This window comes from Ochotona princeps, chromosome 8, assembly GCF_030435755.1.
Source record: "Ochotona princeps isolate mOchPri1 chromosome 8, mOchPri1.hap1, whole genome shotgun sequence".
Classification (NCBI taxonomy): Eukaryota; Metazoa; Chordata; class Mammalia; order Lagomorpha; family Ochotonidae; genus Ochotona; species Ochotona princeps.
Window position 1 is genome coordinate 11,815,211 of NC_080839.1, and position 12,760 is coordinate 11,827,970.

General features: G+C 46.2%; 1 protein-coding gene across 1 annotated transcript in view; it reads right to left on the reverse strand.

Annotated features, from left to right (window-relative positions):
* FER1L5 (fer-1 like family member 5) overlaps positions 1 to 12,760 on the reverse strand; it is a 45,989-nt gene that overhangs the window by 17,396 nt on the left and 15,833 nt on the right. The window contains exons 15-19 of the mRNA XM_058668310.1: positions 11,000 to 11,043; positions 10,837 to 10,919; positions 10,664 to 10,755; positions 9,616 to 9,744; positions 7,725 to 7,902 (exon numbers count right to left, since the gene is read on the reverse strand). Coding sequence (XP_058524293.1) covers positions 7,725 to 7,902; positions 9,616 to 9,744; positions 10,664 to 10,755; positions 10,837 to 10,919; positions 11,000 to 11,043 — 526 coding nt within the window. The remainder of the gene's footprint in view (positions 1 to 7,724; positions 7,903 to 9,615; positions 9,745 to 10,663; positions 10,756 to 10,836; positions 10,920 to 10,999; positions 11,044 to 12,760) is intronic.

Sequence of the window (12,760 nt, forward strand, 5' to 3'; positions counted from 1 at the left end):
CATGTCTCAGGCTGCTTGAAGTGGGCAGTCTAACAGCAGTGTCCCTCTGTCTGTCATAGTCCTAAGCCTCCGGTGCTTCCAGAATGGGGCCTCTTTGGGGACCAGAGTCCCTGTAGATGTAATTAGTTCAGACAAGGTCCCAGTGACTAGAGGGTCCCTAATCCAATCTGACTGATGTTTTCATAAGAAGGCAGGCAGATGCGGAAAGATGACAGCCATGCCAAGACAAACGACACAGGGACAGCGCCACATGAAAATTGACGCAGCAACTGCAGTGGGGCAGCTAGAATGTAAGCATCAATGTGCAGTGCTGGCCACTGCCAGAAGCAAGGAGGGCACCATGGGGCTAACTCTTCCTCTGGGGCCTTGGAAGGAATCAATACTGCCTGCCAGGGTTAACACTTCCACCCTCCAGACTGCTTGTTCTGGAGAGAAGAAATTTCTTTCTTTTTTTTTTTTTTTTATTACAAAGATATACTGAGAGGAGGAGATATAGAGAGGAAGTGGAGCTGCCGGGATTAGAACCAGCGGCCATATGGGATCAAGGCGAGGAACTTAGCCACTAGGCCACGCTGCCGAGCCCGGCGAGAAGAAATTTCTGTTGCTTTATAAAGTACAAGGCTAGCGCTGGTGTTGTGGCTCAGCAGGTTAAGCTCCCTACCACAATGCAAGCATCCCATATAGGTGATGGTTCAAGTCCCACCCATCCAGCTAATGCGCCTGGGAAAGCAGTAGAAGATGGCCTGCTTGGGACACTGCTGTCCAGATGGGAAACCTGGATGGAGTTCCGGGCTGTTGTCTGGCCTGGCCCAGCCTGGAATGGAAATGAATGGAATATCTCTCACCGTGCTGGGCCCAAGACAAATATTAAAAAAAAAAAGTGGGATACAGTCTGTGCTAAGTAGAATACTTATCTAAATTCTTTAATGAGAAGATATGGAACAAACTATACCCACTCCCAAAACACACACAGAAAGAAAAAAGAATAACAAAAAAATTATAGCCCAGAAAGATGACAAGATGAGGAAAATTGGGAGCAAGTCCATAAGAGATACAGAATAGTCCAGAAGGAGTTAGAAGACATAAGAACAGAGGGGTGTGGGCTGTCCCACATCCTCAGGTACTGATGTGGTTAGGCTGCTGGGAGTGACCCTGTCCCTCCATCCTCCAGATACGAGAAGAATAGACAACAAGATTGGAAGCAGTTGTCTCATCCACTTTCTCCCATTCCTTGACCCTTCCCACCCTGACTGGTGGTCCACATGGGCATGCATCCTTCTCAACTATGTAAACATCACCCAAAATAAAATCTATTATGAAGAAAAGACCATAAGATAGTAACAGTGGGGGGGGGGGCGGAAAGAAGGTAAGGGCAGAGTTTGACACAATAATGAAGATATCTTGAGATATCCACGTCGCAGGTTGGAGTGTCTGGGTTTGGATTGATGCTCTGGTTCTAATTCTGGGAATACAGAAGATGGCCCAAGTACTGGCGGATGTCAGTCTTTCATTACATAAAAATCAAAATTAAGAAAGAAGAGATAACTTTTAAAGAGAAAATATTATAGACTTTCCCAGAATTGCTGAAAGACACATGTCAAACCCCTGTTTAGCACTGGAATGATCAGCAGATGGAGAGCAACAAGTTGGGTTTCTCAGGAGGAGCATGGGATTCCAGGCGGCAATTTTCCTGTTTTACTCCTGGACAGCTTACAAAACCAACGAGGACTAGGAAAGCAACTCCGTTTTCAGCAAACAAGGAGACAGACCTAATCTGCAGACTCCAAATACACATGAGGAGTGCCAAAACCAACTCTGAAGGCCACAGGAGCACTGAGGGGTGAAGAAGCCAACTGGGGAGTCGGCAGTGAAAGGCCAGTCCAAGCACAGTCTGATGGGAGCAGTCACAGCAAGCGCCAACAAAAACACTCCCGGAAGGAACTTGAGGTGCCCAGGAGGGAAGTGAGCGGGCAGAACTCAGAAAACAAGTAGAAAGAAAAATAATCAGAGGAGGGAAGGCAACATTAAGCAGCCCAGGGAAGACTGGGTCCTGAATACAACTCAATGAATCATGTAGAAACAGGAACCAAAGTAAAAAACACAACCAAAGTGAAATGGGAAGAGTCAAAAATGATCCAGGCAAAATACAGCAGATACAGCAGAAAACCAAAGAATGCTAAACCCATAAATGAAGCAAGCATGCGATAAACAGACCAAGTGTTGAACACAGAACTTCAGAAAGGTCACCTGCCAAGGGTAGCCTTTAAATAAATGATGCCCTCAAGGCTGACTAGCCACAAGCAAATTATTTCAAAATGAAGCATTGAGCTATGTCTAAATGTCAGAACTAAAACTACAAAAACTTTAGAAGAAAATAATAGGAGGGTTTGGTGTTATGGCATGGTGGGCTAAGCCACAGATTACACTGCCAGCATTCTTATCAGGGTACCAGTTCAAGGTCTAGCTACTCTGCTTTCAATCCAAGTTCCTGTTGATGTGCTTAGGAAGGCAATGGAAGATGGCTCAGGTACTTGAGCCGCAGTCAACCATGTGGGAGACCAGGATGGAGTTCCTGGATCTTGGCTTTGTCCTGGGCCTGCCTGGCTCTGTCCTGGCTGTTGTGGCCATTTGGGGAGTAATGAGAGAATGGAACAGCTCATTTTCTCTTTCTCTCAATCCTTCCCTATCATTATTCCTTTCAAATAACTAAGTGAATGGATCTTTTAAGCAACTGGAGAAAATCTTCATGAACTTAGATTAGGTAGAAAATAGCTGGGCCCAGCACGGTGGCCTAGCGGCTAAAGTCCTAACCTTGAATGCCCCGGGATCCCATATGGGCGCCAGTTCTAATTCCAGCAGCTCCACTTCCCATCCAGCTCCCTGCTTGTGGCCTGGGAAAGCAGTCGAGGACATCCCAAGGCTTTGGGACCCTGCACCCGTATGGGAGACCCGGAAGAGGTTCCTGGTTCCCAGCTTTGGATTGGCTCAGCACCAGCCATTGCGGTCACTTGGGGAGTGAATCATTGGACGGAAGATCTTCCCCTCTGTCTTTCCTCCTCTCCGTATATCTGACTTTGTAATAAAAAAATAAATAAATCTTAAAAAAAAGAAAATAGCTTAGATATGATAGCATGAAAGAAAAAACTAAAAAGAATTTGATTAAAATTTTAAATATTTGTATTTCAAATTATACCATCAAGAAAAAGATAACTTGCACCCACATTGGAGACATAAAAGAAGCTCCTGGTTCTTGGCTTCCTATTGGCTCAGCTCCAGCTGTTACAGCCATTTAGGGGAGTGAACCAGTGGATGGAAGATCTCTCTGTGTCTCCTCTCTGAAAAGCTTTCTTTCCAATATACATAAATAAATCCTTAAAAAATTTAAAAGGCCAGGGCCCAGCGCAGTAGCCTAGCTGCTAAAAGTCCTCACCTTGCCACACACTGGGATCCCATATGGGCACCAGTTCATGTCCCAGTCGTGCTGCTTCCCATCCAGCTCCCTGCTTGTGGCTTGGAAGGCAGTGGAGGACGACCCAAAGCCTTGAGACCCTGTACCCGCATGGGAGATACAGAAGAAGCTCCTGCTTCCTTGCTTCGGATCGGCTCAGCTCTGGCTGTTGTGTCCACTTGGAGAGTGAATCAAAGGACAGAAGATCTTCCTCTCTGTCTCTCCTCCTCTCTGTACAGCTGACTTTCCAATAAAAATAAATAAATCTTAAAAAATCTGTCTCTGTCTCATAACCCTGAGGGTCAAATAAATAGTTTTTTTTTTAAGATTTTATTTGTTTTTATTGCAAAGTCAGATATACAGAGAGGAGGAGAGACAGAGAGGAAGATCCTCCATCCAATGATTCACTCCCCAAGTGAGCCACAGCAGCTGGTGCTGTGCCAATTCGAAGCCAGGATCCAGGAACTTCCTGCAGGTCTCCAATACGGGTTCAGGGTCCCAAGGCTTTGGGCCATCCTCGACTGCTTTCCCAGGCCACAAGCAGGGAGCTGGATGGGAAGTGGAGCTGCTGGAATTAGAACCGGCACCCATATGGGATCCCGGGGCTTTCAAGGTGAGAACTTTACTACGCTATCGCGCCGGGTCCAATAGTTTTCTTTTTTAAATAAGATATATGAATGGTCAATACCCATGTGAAAATGTTTGCTGTCATTGGTGATTAGAAAAAGTCAAATTGAAATTACAACTAGGAACAACTAGAGACCTACTAGAATGACCTATATGAAAAAGACTGTCCTTGCCAAAAGTTGGCAAGGATGTAGAACAGGTGGAAATCTCAAACAGTGCTGTATAGTGTATAAAATAGTATATCTTCTTTGTAAACATGTTAGGCATTTTCTCACAAAATTCAAATTTTGTCCTTAAGTATTTACCCAAGAGAAATGCACGCACGTTTTCCACAAAAATGATGTGTACAAGAACAATCATAGCAGCTTTATGTATTTAAGAGAGAGACTTTCCCACCTACGGATTCATTTATAATATTCTGGGGCTGGTACAGTCTCATAGCAAGCTGATTCTCTGCCTGTGGCCTTGGCATCCAATATAGGTGCCAGTTCGCGTCCTACCTGCCCCACTTCCTGATCCAGCTCTCTGCTAATGGTTTGGGAAAGCAGTGAAGGCTAGCTCAAGGCCTTAGGTATCTACAGTCACATGGGAGACTTGGAAGAAACTCCTGGCTCTCAGCTTCAAACCAACCTAGCCCTGCAGCCATCTGGAGAGTGATCCAGTGGATGGAAGGATTCTCTGTCTCTCCCTCTCTCTTTCTCTCTGTAACTCTTTCAAGTAAAAATAAATACATCTTTTAAAAATATACAATATTCCAGGTGGCGTGACCTAGCAGCTAAAGTCCTCGCCTTGAACGTGCCGGGATTCCATATGTGCCAGTTCTAATCCCGGCAGCTCCACTTCCCATCCAGCTCCCTGCTTGTGGCCTGGGAAAGCAAAGCTTTGGGACCCTGCACCCATGTGGGAGACCCGGAAGAGGTTCCTGGTTCTTCGCTTCGGATCGGCGCAGCACAGGCCGTTGCGGTCACTTGGGGAGTGAATCATCAGATGGAGGATCTTCCTCTCTATCTCTCTTCCTCTCTGTATATCTGACTTTGTAATAAAATAAATAAATCTTTTAAAAAAATACAATATTCCAGGCCCAGCATGATGACTCAATGGTTTAATGCTCATCATGCAAGAACCAGGATCCCATTTGGGTGCCTGTTCATGTCCTGGCTGCTCCACTTCCCATTCAGTTCCCTGCTTATGGCCTGGGAAAGCAGTAGAGGATGGGTCAAAGCCTTGGGACCTTGCATCTGCGTGGAAGACCCAGAGCGGGATTCCTGGTTCCTAGTTCCTGGTTATGGATCAGCTCAGTTCCGGCCATTGCAGCTACTTGGGGAGTAAACCAGTGGAAGACGTTTCTCTCCTCCTTGCTGTGAATCTACCCTTCCAATGAAAATGAATAAATCTTAAAAAAAAACAAACCCTACAATATTCCAAAACTTGAATCAACCCATATGTCCACGAACAGGCAAATGGAATAAATTTTTTATCTGCTGGAATGTTAATAAAATAAATAAAGAAGGAATGAGATACTGATCTGTGTAGTAACACAGATGAATTTCTTCAACATAACACTGAAAAAAAGAAGTCAGAGAAAACATTTCCTTCATAGGAAGTTGTAGCCAGGGAAACCAAATCTATGGAGATACCAATCATGATGAATGTCCCCAGGGACTGAAAGAGCTGACTGAAAAGAGGCATATATGAGTTTTCTGCAAAATAGAAATTTTTAACAAAACTTCTCAATTTGTACACTTTAAATTGATGCATTTTATTGCCACTAAAAGAATGAAAAGACAAGCTACAATCTCACAGAAGATGTCTAAAACACATTTGTCTGGCAAAAGATGTACTGTACAGATCAATAAAAATGCTAAGACCAAGTGGAAAAAAGGACAAAAGATACAATTAGGCTTTTTACAGATAAACAAGAACAAGTGTCCATAGACCTGTGAAAAGATGCTCAACTTTCAACTCTTACTACATCCATCACATTGGTCAGCACCAAGTGCTGGTGAGAATGCGGAGCAATAACAATTCTCACAGCAGGATGATGAGAGCATAATTTGGTATAATCACTTTGCTTTGAGTTTCTTCCACTTCTAGGTACATAATTTAGAGGAAATCTTGCACTTATGTCCAGGAGACATGTACACTAACAACAAAAAATACAACCTAAATATTTGCACATATAATTTGTCCTGTAATCATACAGTTGAATTTATAAAGAAATGAAAATAAAAGGCAGCCACACATATCCATATAAAACTTTGGCATTGAACAAAAGATGTAAGGATGTGAAACAGATGAATACAGCCTGGAAATGAACAACAATGTGCCGTTTAGGATCCCATATGGTGGTGATTAAAAATTAAGAAGAAAAGCAAAGTATGATTTAACACAAGAGTCAGGGTCATGGTTATCTCTTAGGTGAACAGATCTAGGAAGAAAAAACAATTCTCTGTATTTCAAGCTGGGTGGATAAGTTAATAGGTACTCATGTTAGTCCTTAAATTGTACATATACATTTTATATACCTTTTCGGTCTGATCTGAAAATCAGAGAGACAGAGAAAGAAACAGACACACAGACTGAGAACACTTCTGTGTGGTTTACTCCTCAGATGCCCACAACAGTGTTGCGGGTGGGGCGGGAGTCCAAAGCCTGGAACTGGACACTAAACCCAGTGACTTGAGTCATGACTGCTGTGTCCTGGGGTTTGCAGGGACAGGAATCAGGAGTCAGCATCCAGAGCTGGGACTCAAACCCAGGTACTCTGATATGGGACATAGGGGTATTAACCACCAGGCTAAACACTTGCTCCTTAGATACATTTTATATACAGACTTCTTAAAATAAAAAACAAGCAGAACATTATGCTAAATAAAATTAGCCAGTCAGACAAACTGTATGATGTATGTAAAATGCCCAGAAAAGGGAAAATTCATAGACAGAAAGCTGATGAAAAAACGACACAAAGTATGGTTCTCTGGGACAAGGAAGCTGGGAGAGAATTGGGGAGCAATTACCAAAGGGTACAGGATTTTTCTGGGGGGATGAGGAACTTATTCTAGGATTGGGGCTGTGGTGGCTGTATAATTCAGTGCTAAGAACTGTAATTGGACACTTCAAATAGGAGAATTATACGATATGCTAATTATATCTCAACAAAGACTTTATTTAAAACAAAAGTGGAAAAGTGGAATACCTAGAAAGGCTTTCAATAGAGACACTGGCAGAGATGGCAGGGAGATGGTGTTGCTTGGTAACAGCAGATCTTGGATTTCAGCATGTACCTGAATCACCTGGCCCACTCCACTTAGCCAGCCCAATTAAATGGTTGGATGGATGGATGGATTAGTAGATAAAAGGGTGGATGGAAAGGCAGGGGACAGTAATTGGAGGGATAAATCAATTGGTGGGTGCTGTGTAGATAGCTGGGAGGAGGGTCAGAGTAGTGGGTGAGAAGATGGGGTTGGGAAACAGCAGTGTGGAAAGATTTATTACAGAAAGCCTTGAAGTCAAGACCTGGTTCCAGCTCCTGGCTGGGTAACGGCTGTGATGCCACTTTCATGAACCTCCCTACGCCACGCCCTTGAAGGAGCCCAGCACAGAGCACGCAGTGGCAATGCTCTATGATTGGGTTGACTTTGACAATTACCATCATATATCACAGGGCTGTATTGTGTGGTTGAGACCAGAGGCTTGTAATTCATGTCCGTCTTGCTCCCGTAGTGGCCGATGCTGACTTCGAACTGGACCAGGTCCTTAAAGTTGGGCATCATGGTACAGGATAGGAAGATGACGCACAGCCCATACCTTAAGCGGTTCTGGTGCCTCTACAATGATAACCCCCAACACCCTCAGGACATAAACCAAGGGATAAACAGATTCAGACAGGGGTGTTTGGGGTGTGGGTAGTAATATTGTCCATGGTATAGAGCAAGGAGGAAAAGTCCAGTTATTTCCCAAAACCATAGTGCATGTCTCCAGGGCAAACTAGACCTCAATGCCTTCTGAAAACCCACGTGGCTGGCCACGGAATCTCCTCCCAGCACCTCCATCACCTGGCCCACTCCACTCAGCCAGCCCACTTCTTTTTAAAATCAGATAGCAGATTAACTGTCAATTAAATGGCTCTTCTCCCAGGATGTAGTTCCCCTCACCTGGGACCTCAGGGTAGCATCATGCCAGGAAAAGTCTGGCACCAGGGAGGGGTACTCTCTCTATCTGTGGACACAGGATGGAAACATCTCCCATTCTCCCACCTTCCCCCTCCCAGCCCACTCTATTCCTCAAGATGGAACACTTGTGTCTGTGAGTTCTCCACCTTGTGGATAAACATAAAATATATATATATATATATAGGTAATGGAGTCATCTCCCTGGCCAGCTAGGCTGACTTGGGCCACTGCATCCCCATTACAATTTCAGGTATTGTTCCTTATTTTTCTCAACTTCCTTCTCAGAGAAGATAGTTGGGCAGGGGTGTGTCTAGCTAAGGACACAGACCACCCCCAACCCACCACACACACCTGTTCCTCCTGGCTCATCTCTGCAAGTTCCCCACATCCCCCCTCAATAGTTGAATCCTTTTATTTCCCACCCCAGCTGCCCACTATCCCGCTCACACGTCTGTTTCCACCCTGCCTTCCATCTGCCCTGAGCCTCGACCTATTACATCAGTCCCCCTGTTTCTGTTGCCATCCTCTGCCCTGTTCCTCCTTCTGTTCATTTAGCTTAGGCCTCCCCCATCTTAAGAACCCACCCTCTTCTCCCACTTGAAGCCCCCTGTAGCTGCCACCTGCTGTCTCCACTTCCATGTTTTCAGACAAGGTCTTTAAAGATTGCCTCCTTCAATGTCTTGGCCTTTCTCTCTGCCCCCTTCATAATCACTGATCAGCCCTTAATGCAACTCTCTCCTCCTCAGTCTGCCTCTTAGACCACACTGTCCTCATGGGCTCTCTCCTTAGCTTCCTTCTCCTTGCACTCCACTGATTCCCTGAGAACTTTCTACCATGGATTACAGGTTCAAATCTAATGGCCTGAGGGCTGGTCTGTGTGGGTTGGAGTTAGGATTTAGCACCTGGCATACACACACCTGCTCCTCTATCAGGGAGCCCACCATGGCACATGCTATCACTGACTACGACGGTACCAATCACAGAAAGTGGATGTCTGCTTTGGGGCAGCCTCCCTTTCCATGTCCTACCGGGGACCAGCTGTGACCCTCTGTTCCCTCAGGGGACTCAGAAGCCTGCCCCTACAGTTCTCTTCCATGGAGACTCTCGACTGGGGGACCATGATTTGCTTTCTGCCAATACACTGTTAGGACTGCTCCTCTTGCTGCTGCCTGCCTCAATGCTCTTCCAATCACTTCAGAAAGAACTCCACATCCCTTAGATTATTTTACAGAGCCCAAAGCCCCGAGCTACTAGGTCACAAATGAATGCCACCATGAAAAAACAAAACACCTGATGCCGTCAGAAACCGAGGCCACAAACAGGCAAACGGTCTTTGTTTTTCCTGGGCCCTCCCTTTCCCTTGGTTACCTCTATTTTGGCAACTTCCCGGGAGATATCCTTTATCCAAAACTCTTGCTGGGACTTGATTTTCGTTATTAACTCCAGGAAGATTCGTCCTCTGTAATCTAAACCATCCTTAACAGAGTCGGGTACACACTAGTGCCAACAGAAAGGATAATGGAGAGAACCGGCTGAGAGTAAAAACAGCAAGCTACCCCCAATCCCTCCCAATTCTGCCACCCCACTCCCAAGTCCTGCAGCCACGAGGAGGTTGTGCCCTAAAACTGCTTGCCAAAGATCTCTTTCCGGAGAAGAATTCCAGATACCCTAGACAACACCTGAGTGCCAGGAAACCTCTGAGCTCTGATCCTGTCTTCTGCTTCCTCCGCACCCACTGCTCTCCTTCAGGCATTCTACCTTAAGCCAACTTGCAGGATCTGTTTCAAGCTGTCATGGGATCTGTGACAACCACGAAATGTGGGCTCCCAAACTGGCAAATCAGTGTATGCCCTGCCTCCTAGGCAAAAGTGATTGGCCAAGAAGAGCAAACATAACCTGAAGGAGCCAATTAAAACACTTCCTGGGCTTTGGGGGCTCAGGTACTCAGCCCAGAGACCCCCAGCATGTGAGAGAGCAGGAGGACACAATGATTGGAGAAGAAACCAAGTGAGAAGCGGAATGAGACTCATCCTCACTCAGAATCTTTCCTTGCCTCTGTAAGCTTTCGTTTAACCCAATTAAATCTCCGGCGTTTATAACTGGTTTTAAATATCCTGGCCTATTCTACATTTTTCTGTGCTTTGCATATCCTTTTTGTTTGTTGCAGGTCTTACCTGGAGTCTCATTTCAATGTCCCTCCCTAAGTGACTGTGTAAAGCACCCCACCTATTCCTGTATTGTGTATATACGTGGGCTGTTTATGCACAGAATTCCCTTCCCCTACTGGGGTGCAGTGGGCAGAGCCCTGGCAGCTCCCCTCATCCCTTCTGGGAGACAGCCAACGCCTGTGCTTAACACAGAGTGGGTTTTACCTCCACCATCACACCATCAACTAGAGCTGACATGAGAAGCTTACACCTTCTTCCTGATTCCTTAAGGCAGCCTTTTTCCCTCCATGAAGAATCAGGAAGCTGGGGCCAAAACAGGGCAGGAAGCCAGAATACATTCCTAGAAGGAAAGGAGTAAGAGGGGTGGAGCAGAGGTGGGAAGAGGTGTGTGTTTGGGGGGTAGGGTTAGAGCTTTGCTTGCCTTCTATCTCTTCCCCTGTGGAGGAGATCTGGTTGAGGGGCAAGCTCGCCATCCCAATCTCATCCTGGCAATCATGTCTGGAGCTGGAGAGAAACACTCTGAGGCTGAGGCCCTCATTGTCACTTCCCCATCCAATCACTTCTGTCTGTGTCCAGGTGCTCACCAATCCAAGACTCTGAACTTGATGTAGCTGGAGAGACAGGGCAGCTGCAAGGGGGAATGTGAGAGGAACGGTGAGAGCGTACTGGGATGGTCTGACCTCCATGGAGATTCTGAGTGGATGGGAAGGAAGTCTTGAGTCTGGACTTCAGGTCTGGGCTCAGATCAAAGTCATTTACTCACAGCTGGATTTACCACCCAGCTCACAGGCTGTGGGCCACCTGCGCTTCCCCTTAACTCCCTATGTACCTGGGTTTCTTGAAAGGTCTTGGGAAGGGCCTGGGACTTGTCATATGATTTTTTTGTATTCTTGTTCTTTTCTTTGTTCAAAATTATTATTTATCAGTTTATTTATGACAGAGAGGGAAAGAGAGAGAGAGAACAGAGAGCTCCTCCATCCAGTGGTTCACTCTTCAAATACCTGCAATGGCCAGGTCTGGGTCAGGCTGCCATCAAGTAGGTGGCAGGAACCCAAGACCTTGGACCATCATCCCTTACCTTCCCAGGATGTGCATTAGCAAGAAGCTGGGTCAGCAGCACAGTAGCTGAGATTCCATGTGGCAGGCTGAGAGGAGATGCGGGTGTCCCAAGTGGTGGCTTAACCCTGTATTCTTGTTTCTTAAGATGGTTGCCTAGTTGCCTAAACTTCAGTACCTGGGAGGTCTGAGTGCACAGTAACTGTGGATTTAACCATGATTAACACTCTGGCACAGTCCTTCACAAACTACCTCATGGTGAGGTCATGAGCCTAGATTGCCTACATCATACCTGGTAGTCAACTCTTTAGGCAGAAGGACACTGGTCTCCTTGAGGGGTGAAGAACAATATTTCTAGCTGCCACTCAAGGTCAGTGTCTGCTGTCCACCCATGTGAGGTGTGTAATCTTCCCACACCAGCAGATGAAACCTCCCAACACACCAATGAGGTGCTGTAGTTATTCTGATGAAAAAACTAAGGCCCAGGGAGGCCAAATTCCTGAGGTCCTCATGCAGGGGCTGAGGCTTCAGAGCAAGGGCTGCCATTGTGCCTTTATACAGATGCTGGGGTAGAGGTTGCACTGTGGCATGGTGGATTAAGCTGGTCCCATAGCAGAGTGCTTGCAGTTGAGTCCTGTCTCTGCTTCTAATCCAGCTTCCAGCTAATCTGTTTGGGAGGCAGCAGTTGGTGGCTCAGGTGCTTAGATTTCTGCCACCCATGTTGGATACCCACGTGGAGTCCCTGGCTCCTGGCTCCTGACTTCAGCCTAGTCCAGCCCTGGTTGTTGTTGCCATTTGAGGAGTGAACCAGTAAAAGGAAACAAACTTTCCCTCTCTCTTCCCACACCTCTGTGCCCCACACCTTTTCCTCTGCTTTTCAAATAAAATGAAGATACAGTCATAAAACTTTTTTTTTAAATGGGGACCCCAGTCTCCTTTTTGTTTTTTAAGATTTATTTGTTTTTATTACAAAGTCAGATATACAGAGAGGAGGAGAGACAGAGAGGAAGATCTTCCGTCCGATGATTCACTCCCCAAGTGAGCCGCAACGGCCGGTGCGCGCCAATCCGATGCCGGGAACCAGGAACCTCTTCCAGGTCTCCCACGCAGGTGCAGGGTCCCAATGCATTGGGCCGTCCTCGACTGCTTTCCCAGGCCACAAGCAGGGAGTTGGATGGGAAGTGGAGCTGCCGGGATTAGAACCGGCGCCCATATGGGATCCCGGGGCTTTCAAGGCGAGGACTTTAGCCGCTAGGCCACCGCGCCAGGCCCAATCATAAAACTTTTTA